Here is a 13,552-nt window from a genome sequence, read left to right on the forward strand (position 1 = left end):
TGAATTAATTGTGTTAACTTGAGCTTGTCAATTGGCTAAAGACTGGGTTGCAAATATTTATACTGATAGTCGTTATGCTTTGGAAGTGGCATACAATATTAGAATGCTATGAAAACGTTGGGGATTTTTAATGTCTTCAGGGCTACCTACAAAAATGGAAAACAGGTTGCAGAGTTTTTAAATGCTACACCACTACTAAAACAATTGTCAATTATTAAAATACCAGGACATTCCAAATCTGACACTTTGGAACCTAAAGGAAATCAACTTGCTAATATAGCTTCTAAGCAGGCAGCTTTAAAAACTTATCATGTTCAGCCTCAAGAATGCCTGTGGCTGTCTGTAAACCCTAGAAACCCAGTGAAAAATTTCCTTCTACAGGCTCAAGAAATTGCCACAGAGAAAGAGAAACTAATATGGCACCAAAAGGGGGAATTTTTGAACCCACCACACAAATGCTGCTTGGGCCTAATAAAAAACCCATAGTGCCTATTGGATCACAATTGCCACTGCTCCAGCACATACATAAATAAGCTCATTGAGCACCTGAAAAGATGAGTTTGTGGGGAAAAAATATTTTTGGAAACTTTCTCCCACAGTGGCTCATAAAGCCTATGCTCATTGTACTCTACGTCCTAAATATAATCCTAGAAATAAACTTCACAAGTCACAAGGCCACTTTCCCCTTCCTAAAGGACCCTTTGGGGTATGGCAATTTGACCTTGTTCAAATGTCACCATCTCAAAGGTATAAATATATCTTAGTAATGATTTCTGTGTTTTTACATTGGATTGAGGCTTTCCCTTGCAGAAGAGCAGCAGCCTTAACATTAGGTAAGTTGCAACTAGAAGGAATAATTCCAGTTTGGAGAATTCTATGGCATTACACAGTGACTGGGGAGCTCATTTTAGCAGGCAAATAATTAAACCTGTTTGTGTCATTTGACCAATAATGCAGCATTTTCACTGTGCTTATCATCCCCAATCCTCAGGATTGGTAGAAAGAACTAATGGCACAGTCAATACTCAATTGGCAAAACTTTCAGAAGCATTTAATTTCTCATGACTAAAAGCTCTTCCACTAGCACTCCTCAATCTTAGATGTATACCCTTTGGTAAACATTGAGGGTCTCCTTTTGAAATAATAACAAGATGGCTTACGCAACTAGATGAAGGAATGTATGAACCAACTTTGCTCAAAGGAGATATTTTTCATTATTCTCGAGGTCTTATTGAGACACTAAAAAGAAATGAAAAATTGGTAGAGGATTCTTTCCACAGAAAGCTCCCAGGAGACGAAGACCTTAAGGATACTGGATGGCAAGCTGGAGATCTTGTTTATTGGAAGAGACACCAAATAAAGATGGTTTGCAGTCTTGTTGGAATGGATCATACCAGGCACTTTTAACCAATCCATGCACTGCAAAATTAAAAGATATAAACTCATGAATTCACATTTCTTATTTAAAAAAGAACCCTCCTCCTGAGTGGATTTCAACTCCTGTTACTGACACCCTACTTCTACTGACTAAGACAAATACTACCAAACCAGGATGAAAAGAAGTTGACACCTATTGTAGACAGCTGTCTCATGATCCTGGACCAGGCCTGTATTGCCAACTTTATATGTCCTCATTTAAACCTTTCTAATGTTTAATCTATATACCATTAATATTACTATAATAATCATATTCTTGACTACATTAGCAATTTTAATGTTTTTACGTGACACCAGTCACCTTTCTAGTTTTTTAGATTGCCTTTTTGTTACACTTAAATTATTATCCTGTAACTCTAATGCTTTCTTTCTAACCTTCTAGACTAAAATAGATCACAGCTTAAGTACAAAATCTTTTATTTAACTATCAGAATGTCATTTAAGTTTTTTCTGATACTTTAGTTGTTTATTCAGTCCTCATCTGAATGAACCTCTAATGGCAATGTCTTCTACCATGGGTTCATTCTTTGCTTCACGTAGTAATCAGTGTAGTTGTTACATATGTGGGTCAACTTTCCCTTTCTAGTACATTTTGGTTACCTCGGTAGGTTTCTCCCTTTCAAGATACAGATGGGAAAGCTCTAAAATAATTAGTTATGACAGAGAGTTCTAGTTCCAATGTTCACAGTTCATGCGATAGTACCAATTATGATTCTGAAATCTGGCCAATAGCCAATACTATTAATGGTACAGGATATGGTTCTTCCTTTTCAGTTGCTCAAACTATTCAATCATCCCAACAATTTGCCACTAAACAAAAGAAAATGGATTCTATGACAAGAACTATGTGAGGTTTCACACAAATCTCGGGTGGAATTATTTGGCTCAGTCCTAGCTAAGGGTCTTTAAGTATGTCAGCACCTTTATGCTGGGAACAGAAAAAAATGTTCCAAACAAAACTTACCTAACTATATCCAAACCATGGGATGGATACTCCAAGAATCATGTCAAAATACCATCATTCTTAAAGAAAGTGATTTGTTTGAAACAGACAGGTCTCAAAGACCAAGCCTTTGTTAGGTGGCACCCAATGGAACTCAACGGTTGTATGGAACAGATCTTTGTCCTTGGCTACCACCTGGATGGCTAGGACGCTGCTCCCTAGGGTTCCATTGGATGCAGGGAAGAATTTTTCCTAAGTTAACAGCTGTTGCCAATCTTCTCTCTGTAAGGCCAGATCGACTCATTCAGTGTTCCGTTGGTATGCCCACCTAGCAACTATATTTGTTCCCTCCGTAGGATTATAAGATGTCATGTTACATATAGATGTCCTTACAAAATTTACTCAACTTGTCCTTAACAATAGCCAAACAGCAATAGCTTTACTAAATATTAAGGTGTCCTTAATGAGAGACTCTGTCCTTCAAAGTAGGCTTTAGATATTCTAACTGCATCCCAAGGTAGTACATGCACAATAATTCAAAGTAAATATTGTTTTTATACCTGATGAAGCTTCCAACGTATTATCTCTGGTAAAACACACAAAAAAACAGGTGAATGCCCTAAGTGACCCCTCACCAAGTCACAAATTGGGTCCCTTCAAATATTATTTCCCTTCTGGGATCCAGATTACAATTTGAATTTTTGATGCTTCTTGGAATTCTTGTATTAGTCATAATATTCAAGCTTATTACACTTTTCTTTACTCAATGTTATAAGACTGATATGCAAGATAGAGCAATGATCTCTCAAAAACTTGAGATAGTCGATCATCCTTATAATTCTGAATAAGCCTCCTTTTCTGATAAGGATTATGCTTAAGACTTACTCTTCTGAACTAAACAATTTGCTATAATTACTACTATATCTACTCAGTGTTCTTAACTGTCATAAACGATGGTTACAAAATGTAGTTTAAGCACATCTACAATGTTTGTGTGACAATCCAAAATTATTGACCTTAGGAATGGTTCCCCTATCAGCTTATACCTCTATGTCTGCTCACTAAGCTCAGCTATTTTCCCCCTTGTGGATAACTGGGCAAATCAATAAAATAAAATCCAACCTCTGAGGGACATGATGGACCCAGGCAGGAAGCAACCACCTTGGCACCGAGGGACAATAACTTGACCACAAATGCTTTCTATCAAAATATTATCAATCGAAAGTGGGAAACAAATGAAAACACTAAAAATAATAATAAGTTTTCACATATTGAGGTATATGAGGAACCATTTTAGTTTAAATCTGATTTGGTCTAAAATTTGTTTTTCCTGGAGCAGCCTGGCTTATGGCCCACCAAATATCCATTCTGTGTCTGCTTCAAACATTTTGCTGAGGCAAACAATGCACTCTTTAAAGATAGTGACGAATGACTCCCTACTCTGACATTAATATCAGTACTTCTTTGAAGATAAGCTTTTCTTCCCAGAGAACCAAGGTCAAGTTGACCTGTTGTGTATGTGCTAAATTGTGGCAAAGTATAACCTTCTGACACGAAAAAAAAGTTGTCTTCCTGTTATGCTTGATATATGTTTTTTGTTCTGAAACAGCATATAACCATGCTATAAACCACGCTTCTGAAGTAGTTTCTTCCATGGGGAAGAGAACACTTCTGGGCTAGTGCTCACATTAGCTCATTAAATATCTCCCTTATCCATAAATTGGTTGTGTGCACCCACAGATGTTTCTGTTGGGGTGATTTTTCCCATTGATTATTCTATTGTATGGTCTTTAGGAGTTCCTTGTAATGGTTACAAGTCACATTTCTTTCTCTGTGTGTGTGTGTGTATGTTTGTGTGTGCACGTGTGAGGTTTGATGAGAACCTGCCATTGATTTCAACATAATCTGAAGTCATTTCATCCATATGGTTACTATGTTCTGTGTTGTTTAGGATATATTTCCTTGTTCTGTGATCATAGAAATGTTTTTTACTTTGTGTATAAAAATACATTACATCTTTAAAATTTCAATCAGCAAGTTATTCAGAGATGACTGGTTTTATGATGTGGGTAGTGCTTGAGGTTTCTCTTTTTTCCATTATAAGTAGTAAAATTCACCTTATTCTGAAAATACTGTATTATTCTGTCTTTCCATTTGCTCTCACTTCTCATTAATTCCCCCAGGTTAACATCACCTCATCCTTAGTGCTGACTTTTCTAAGAAATATACTGGTTATCTCTCCATCTCTTCCTGCCTGTGAAGTTTTGGCAATCGAACAGAAGGACACAATGCAGTTTTCTGTTGGTGTCAAAAATCTTCAATGATCCTTTTGACTCTGAGGAATGACTGTTGCTATAATTTAGGGGAAAATGTTTTGAATGGCAGAATAGCCTCCAGGGACATGACAATAGCAATTATCTTCTTGTCACAGACTACAGTTGGAATTCTGGGCAATTTCTCTCTTCTTTACCATTACCACTTCCTTTACCACAATGAATGCAGATTGAGGGCCACAGATTTGATTCTCAAGCACCTCACTATAGCCAACTCCTTGATCATTCTCTCTAAAGGACTCTCCCAGACAATGGCAGATTTTGGGTTGAAACATTTATTCAACAATTTGGCATGCAGTCTTCTTTTGTATGTTTACAGAGTGAGCAGGGGTGTATCCATTGGCAGCACTTGCTTCCTGAGTGTGTACCAGATAATCATGATCAGCCCCATGAACTCCTGTTGGAAGGATCTTAAGGTCAAAGCCCCAAAGTACATTGGCTTCTCAATTTCCCTCTGCTGGATCCTGTACATGTTTGTAAATTTAATTTTTCCTATGTATGCATTGTATGTGTCTAGCAAATGGAGCATGAAAAACATCACAAGGAAAAGAGATTTGGGATCCTGGTTTGCTAATGATCATAAGAAAATCACAGGCTCAATCTATGTAGCATTAATTGTCTTCCCTGAAGTTTTATTTTCTGTGATCATAATCTGGACCAGTGGTTCCATGATTTTCACCCTGTACAAGCACAAGCAGCGGGTCCAATACATTCACAAGAAAAATGTTTTCCCCAGATCATCCCCTGAGTCCAGAGCCACCCAACACATCCTTGTTTTGGTGAGTACTTTTCTATCTTTTCAAACCCTCTCCTCCATTTTCAGCCTTTGTATTGCTCTAATTAATCATCCCAATTGGTGGTTGGTGAACACAGCTTCCCTAACTTCTGCCTGTTTTCCCACTGTCAGCCCCTTTCTGCTCATAAGCCCTGACTCCAGTGTATCCAGGCTCTGCCCTGTGTGGATAAGGAATAAAATATTTCCTAATCTTATCAGAAAATTGTAAACTGTATGGTTTTTCACACTGTTCAGTTGTTTATTCCTTTACACTCTCCAAAGTCAATGTAGAATCTAAGAAGAAGCTGTATGTCTTTCTAAGAAAGACTCTTCTGGGTATTGGCATTTCAGCAGCTGGTTGAATACGGGACATATGTGGGCATAGTGATGGGAAGTAAAGCAGTTTTGTCTCATTTTGATGACTAGTGTCCTGATGAGAGCAGTCTTAATCAAATTCTGCTTGAGACAAATTGAATGAATTTGGGCTTAGCCTCTGAATGAGATGAATCAGAGTGGTTGATCAAGTGGTGTACTTAAGGCAATGTTAGGCAGAGTGCATCCAGTTAGGAAATGAGAGTTGGATATTGGTGGAAGACAATACTCTATGGGTTTCCAATATATGTGCATGTCTTGTAAGTAGCATGGGCATCTCTTATTTCGAATTGTTGTTTATAGGTATTTGTGTAAAAAAAAAAAAAGAAGATTGGAATATAGGGATAGTGTCACCTTGTGGGCAGAGAACATATTTTTTTGCTGTACAGGAAAATGAGAGACTCCAACTAAGGAATATCAATGCTCAAGGTGAGAAAAATTTTGAAGACTCAAGAAGAAACCTAAGCCTGAGAACTTCTCTGGTTATCAATAAACATTAAGACAAGTCCTGAGACATAGTGGAAAACATTCAAAAGTTAAATGAGGATCAGAGTCAACAAAGGCTTCAGTAACCACACCGTGCTCTCTTACACCATGAATACTGGTTGCTTGTGTACTAGGGAAGTCATTCCTTAAAATACATCTTGCTGGTGAGTGGAAGCTAAAATTGGAGGCAGAGCCCCAGAGCCAGCTTAAAAGATTTTCCACTACGATGTCTCAGCCTCATAAACATTGGCTTTTAGTGTCTCACTGTCACATCTCCACACTGCGCTGGTAGAAATATAGTAGCTACAAGGTGCTCCATAGACAAAAGAAGAGTAAACAGAATGGCCAGGTGTCCTTGGATCACTGTACCCCAAAAATACAGGTTCCAAAGATCCAGGATAGAAATTCAATGACAACTGAAGGGAGAGATTATCCTAGAAAATTGAAATCAGGAGAATATTAAGGGCAGAATGCAGAAATAGGATCTCTTATTCCAGAGAGAAGAGTCCCCTTGTCTCGTTCAAATGTATAGTAGGAAACTTTGTGAGCAAGATAATCCATCCCTGCCATGGAAAGGGCAAGGTCTTCCAAAGCTTAAACTCCAAGAAAGAGTCAGACATATGTATCAGTCACTTCACCCCAGGGAAGAAAAGCTGCCAATTCCTTTACAAAAGTCCAAGTCAGGGTCAGCCTCTGACACATTCCAAATCCAATTAAAACCAGAACTTTCTTCATGAACAGCAGAAACACTGAAACTCAGGAGAGCAAGACAGTCATTGACCCAATCCTAGGGAAGAAGGTGGAGTGTAGGTATGAACTGTACACATGAGAGGAGGATCAGCCCAAGGAGTGGCTCCAGGCTGAGAGAGGCCAGGCCTGGATGTGATAGTGACTGGAAGCCTCCCTCATTCTATGAACAATGGACAGTGATGAGTCCTACATTCAACATTCAAAAAGCCACCTCAGAGAGCCAGAGATTTCCCTTCCCTATACGTTCTCTTTCTCTCCTTCTCATATCACCCGCAAAGCTTCACTGGCCAGTGAAATTACATAGGCCAGTCTTCAAATAGAGATACAGGAAAGAGAGGAAGAGGTGAAGTCATTCTGAAAAAGAGAAAGAGGGTCCCACCGTAACTCTATTTCTTGTTTTCAGACAAACTCTCTGTTTTAATTGTGTTTGATTAGACTCTGCACTTCTCTGTTTGGTATCCATTCATCACAGAACCAATTACATTTACTATATTTCCTTATTTTCTGTTTTCTTGGTGCATTGACATTTGTGAATTGATGACTAGGGAGATACTGCCTGGCCCAAGACAAGCCAATTTTAGTAAGAGGAAAGGACTTAACAAGGGCGTCCCTTTCATATTCAGACTAACCGTATAGAGCCCACACCTCCATCCATCATCTTGTCCAACTCTCACACACCAAGCCAATATTTCCAACTCCCTAAATCAACCCAAGACCAAGTATCAGACATTTAGGGAAAGCCGCTATGCCCCAAGGCCCATGGGAAATATTCATACTATCCAATTGTAAGCGGTTTATCCTGTCCTGTCTCTCCCCAGAAAACTCGAATAAAGGTCCTGACCTAGGCTGTCCCCTCTCTCCTGTTTCTGCCTCCTGAACAAAAGGTGATGCTTTCCCTGACATGTGGTCAGGAGAAAGGCACATGGTTTTCAGGACAAAACCAACACATAGAAATCCAGAGTTCTAAGGTTCAGCCAATAACAGGAGGACACATGGCCTGACAGCCTTTGTGCACATACCTGAATGTGCCATCCCTGCCCCTGGGCCACCCATGCCTGGTGCCTGTCCCAGCCTCACCAATAATAAAAAATAATCATAACCTGTGCCTCTCAGGTTATGTACTAAGGAGGTCCCAACATCATCTGTGTGTAGAAGTTCTACTCAGATGTCGTACTTGATTCTAAGGTTAGAATTTGAATGTATGAATTTTGGAGGGACACAAACATTTGGTCCACAACATAATCTGATGAGTAGTAAGCTTAATTACAACTTCAAAGTCCCTTTTGCCATGTAATGTAATATAACTAAGGTAGTAACAGCAGGGAATGGAGATCTGCCTACTTCACTATGAGACCAGTCAATTTTTTGCAATTAAAAAAATATTTTAATTGTAGTCATATGAACAATGCTATTACCAGAGGTTACCTCTTAGAATGGTTTCATACAAAGGAAAAACATTACTTACAATATTTCAGTTCTGTTTTGTTATGTTTCATTTCTTATAGAAAGCAGGTGTTACATATTAGAAATACTACAATAAATAAAGGCATTTTCATCAAGTCAGTCTCGGGTCAAAAAAGTTCTTTAAGACATAAGTATTTGGAGGGGGTCAGGTCTCTTGCCAACACTGAAGGCACAGTGCCAGTGAACAAGCTCTCCTGCCAGACACCACTGTGGCACACCTTCTACCTGAAATTCCATTAGAAGAGAGAAATAATGGTACAGTGTTTTTCACTCAAAATTTTCACTGAGGTCCTACAGTATGTAAAATTTAAAGATTTGCAGGGATATTTTATATGAGCAAGATTTGTGCATCATGGGCTGAATGGAGAAACAACCCATGAGAAAGTTGTGAGTCTAATGTGAATGAGGGCATTATCGAATGGAGGAATGGATTAATGATTTTGGAGGGACACAAACACATGCCCTTGCCACCTCCATCCCCTCATAATTGATACTGCTTCTCTCTCCGCCCCTATCAACCATGACCTCCATTCCACCCCTATTTAGTTCTTAACCATTCCTTGATCCAGCACCATCACTCTCCAATCCCTGAACCTGCACCTGTCCTCTCCCACCTCCACTGGACTTCTACACCTCCATAGGCCACCTCTGTCCTGCACCCACTTTCAATTCCATCCCTTTGTCATCTCTTTACCCCTCACCTAGGGACCTCAGACCAACACTCTTCACCTTCCATCACCTCCTCTTCCTCCTTCCCCCTTGAACTATATTTGCCCCCAATCCCAGTGAACTCAGCCCAATTCCCATGTCCTCTTGGCCTCTCCCTCAAAATCCCAGCCTTCAAATATTAGGTGCCATCAGCTCCCATTGTCGCCAATTCACACCCACTTATTTGGCCTTTCTCTGGGTCTTTTAGCCCTGGAACCCCAGTCCCTCCTCAGCTGACTTCATCACCTAAAACCTTTTTGTCTTCCTGTGCCCGTTCCCCTCTACAAGTCTCCAGCTCCCCTTCCCACTCTCTGTCTCTGCCTTTGAGCACTAACTACTGACAGGACATCCATACACAAGCAATGTACTGCAATATATTTGCTTTGTTTTGATTTTTTAATGCTCACTTAACCCACTTTCGAGGACCTTGTTACAAGGTAGTCACTTCCCCATCTTGTGAAGCTGATTAATTCCACACACAAAACATTTCCCTAATTGGGTTCTCACACACTGGGCAACTAGCAACACACCCAAATTGCACTGAGTCCAGGTACCAGAAAAATGGAGATAACTCCTACACCTCAGAGCCCATGAAATTATTCAAATTAGCCAATTCACAGAGTGCCTGTGGGCCCCACCTCACCCCACCCCACTTGCCATGCATAAGCTACTCTTACAACTCCAGACTGCATTACCTCCTCCCTGTTGTAATCTCCGTGTGATCTCCCTGATGTCCTTTTCTGGTGTGGAGCTTTAGTAATAGAGTTCTGTCTTTCTTGTATTCGAGTGTTGGTGTGTTGTGTCCCACCATCAAAAGAATCTTTCAATCTTACAAAACATATATGCCTCCTCCTGCTGTGTTCTTTAACCCCTCGTGGACACAAACTCTTTTGTGTCTTTTACACCCAGGCCCTTGACTCACATCTGGCCTCAGTAACCACATCCCATTACGTCCTTTGTTCCCTTGACCTCTGTACCTCTGATCACCAGAGCCCAATATGCGCTAGACTCATCACTTCCTTGCACATTTACCTCTGTGTACCCTTAAATCCCGCTGCACACTTTAGATACACTTCACCATTTAATGCCCATGTGTATTTTCGCCCTCAGTACCCTCTCTGCTCCTGCACTCTTTATCTCCCCAAGTCCCCATTCTCTCTGTGCCCTCATCTTACCCTGGACCCCTTTCCCTGTGCCCCCTCTCATCTCTCCCTCTCTATCATACCCTTTCCCAGTCATATCCACTCACTCCAACTGTCTCAGCACACCCCACACCTCAAGAGGCAAACCTCTCTTCACCCTTTGAATGCTGTGCCTTTAAAATGTTATCCTTGTGGGCTGTGTCAGGTTGGGATGAGTAGAAAAGGCTGACATTTCTGCACTTTTTCTGGCATTCCTTGGCTAGGATAGATGCACCATTTTCCCACTATAAACACAAGATTGAAATACTAACCCACCTGGTGACTATGTGAATGACTATATGACAGTGAGTTGAAGTGTGTCATTTGTATGTGTGCATTGTGAGAGTGTAAGAATGTGAATGAGTCATGTCATGTGTGCATGAGTGTGAGTGTGTGACTGAGTGCTTCAATAGGGGAATGACTGTGTAGTTTGTATATTTGAGTGTGTTTGAGTATGTGAGTGTGGATATTCTGTGCTGGCATGTTTGTCTGTGTGTGTAAATGTATGTGTGCACGTACTGTGTGCACGTACTATGTGTGCACGTACTATGAGTTTGTGTTGTCCATCATATGGCTCCATTCCACGTCTTGGAAATAGAAGGTGTATGTAGAGAAGAAATAACCTACCCAAAGTGTGGTCTAGCCTTTGCCCTCCACAGCTCCTGTACTGGCAGTACAGCAGTGATTCATATATTGTAAGTGATACTGAAAAACTCACATTACACTCTGGGAAGCCTCTTACCAAACAAAACGTTAAGTAGAATTTCTCAGCGAGTATACTGGATTTCAGTTGATATGATACATGTAATCCATATCACGTGTTCCAGTTCAGGATCTTCAGGCTCTAAAGACAAATTTCAGTCACTGGGAACTGGCAGAATGGCCTCCAGGGATTCGGCACTAAGAATGCTCTCCTTATCTCAGACTGTAGCTGGGAGTCATTCCCTTTAAAGATGTCCCTAAGACAATGGCAGCTTTAGTTAAAACTTTTCCTCAGTTTTTTGAATGCAAATTTTTTTTCTGTCCTCACAGAGCTGGCAGGGTGTGTGCAGTGGCACCACCTGCCTCTTATGCATCTCCTGCCATTGCAATGAACCACAGGAACACCAGGTGGGTGGAACTTAAAGTAAATCTCCCATGGACATTGGGATTTTCATTTTCTTCTGCTGGACACTGATTATACTGGTAAATATCATTTATCCTAGGTATACCATGCCAAATGTAGCAACACATCTTGACAAAAAACAAAGATTTAGGATACTACTCTGCTGAATTTCGTGACAAAATCACAAACACACTCTATGCAGCACTGTTATTATTCCCTGATGTTTTATTGTTAGGTTCTTCATAATCTGGGCCTGTAGATAGACAAGTTTCATTGTTTACAGTCACAATCAGCAGGTCTCACACACTCACAGGAACAAATCATCCCCAATCAAGCTTCAATAGTTTTTTTAGTGGGGGCATGTATTTTTCTTTATTAAAGACACATACACAGGTTATTAGTGCACAGCTCAGTGGAATTTCACAAATGACCACATCTCTGTACACAATGCCTAGATCAGGAAGCAGAATGTTGTCAGTCCCCTGAAACCCTCTTGTGCCCCGTCTAAGTCATTATTCCCATTTGTATAGTTATGTTAGATATATTTGTAGGACTGGAATTGTTGGAAATAAGTTTACTACTATCTAACAATTGAAAGATTAGATTATTTTTGCTGTTTGGTATTTTATATAAATGGGAATCATAAAGCTTGAAAGATTTACTGATGGTTCTTTTTCCATTCCATATGATTTTTGCAAATTTATCCATATCATTGCATATTATTGTTGGCATCCATTAGCATTACTATGTAGGACTCCATTGTATGAATATCAAATGATAAATTGATTCATTCTACTGTTAATGCTTAATTGGGTAGTTTTGTGTTTGTGGCTATTTTGAGTAATAAGTAGTGCTAGTATATAAATTCTGTAAGTAGTTTTTGGTGATACCTGTACTAATTTCTGTTGACTATATTCATAGGAGTAGAATTGTTGGAACACAGGATTACATTTGGTCAGCTAAAGTAGATACTACCACACAGTTTTCCAAATGTTTGTATCAATTTTAACACCCAACAGTGGTGTATGAGATTCTTGGGTTATTCACATTCTTGACAAAACTTGGTATTTCTGTCATTTTCCTTTTAGATTTCTGGGTGATGTTTGATGATACCAGGTAGTGTTATCTTTAAAGTTTTCTCATTATTGTGGACATTGAATATATTTTACACATGTATTATCCATTGAATAAACTCTTATTGAGGTGACAAAAGTAATAAGAATAATAACAATTTTCACATAATGAAGTATATGGGGAAGTCATTCTGGTTTAAATCTGATTCAGCCTAAAACTTGTTTTATCCAGAGCAACCTGAATTATGGCCCATCAAACATGCATTGTACATCTGCTTCAAATATTTTCCCAAAGCAAAGAATGCACTCTTTAAATGTAGGGATCAATGTCTCCCTTTCTGTGATGCTAAGACCAGTAACACATTGAAGATAAGCTTTTCTTTCCAGAGAACCAAGGTCAAATTGACCTGCTGTGTAGGTACGAAACTGACAAAAACATCTCCTTGAGACTTTGGAAAAGAAATTGTTCCTGTCATGCTTGTATGTTCTCTGTTCTGAAACAGTATACAACCATGCTGTAAGCCACACTTACAGCTTTCTTCCCTGGGGAAGAGAACACTTGCAGGTTAGTCCTCAAAATGGCTCATTAAATATCTCTCTTATCTATGGATTGGTTATTGATTATTTGCATTGATATTTTCTGGCGTAGTCAGCAGGATTAGAGAAGCCCACCTGAGAACACCTGGAATATACTTTGAACGAGCGCTTGGTAGCAGCACAGACCAGTGAGCCCCTCTGGCTTCACTGTACTCTTCAGGGACCTCAGTGAGTTCTTCTGAAATCCAGACCTCCTTACTTCAGGTGACAGTCCTGAGATTTATTTGAGCTATTTCAGGTCTTAAGGCTAGGTGTCTTAAGGGAGCACCAGTACATATCCTAGGTAAGAGGAACCTAGTGGGACATTTCCTAGGCAGGAGGGAGGGGG

General features: G+C 39.7%; 1 protein-coding gene across 1 annotated transcript; it reads left to right on the forward strand.

Moving 5' to 3' along the window:
* The first annotated feature begins 4,700 nt into the window (after positions 1-4,700).
* Positions 4,701-5,788, forward strand: LOC131397904 (vomeronasal type-1 receptor 4-like). Its single transcript, XM_058531013.1, has one exon. It carries the CDS (start codon positions 4,701-4,703, stop codon positions 5,715-5,717), a length of 1,017 nt encoding a protein of 338 aa, XP_058386996.1. The 3' UTR covers positions 5,718-5,788.
* Positions 5,789-13,552: the final 7,764 nt, after the last annotated feature.

This window comes from Diceros bicornis, chromosome 34 (assembly GCF_020826845.1).
Source record: "Diceros bicornis minor isolate mBicDic1 chromosome 34, mDicBic1.mat.cur, whole genome shotgun sequence".
NCBI classification, from domain to species: Eukaryota; Metazoa; Chordata; class Mammalia; order Perissodactyla; family Rhinocerotidae; genus Diceros; species Diceros bicornis.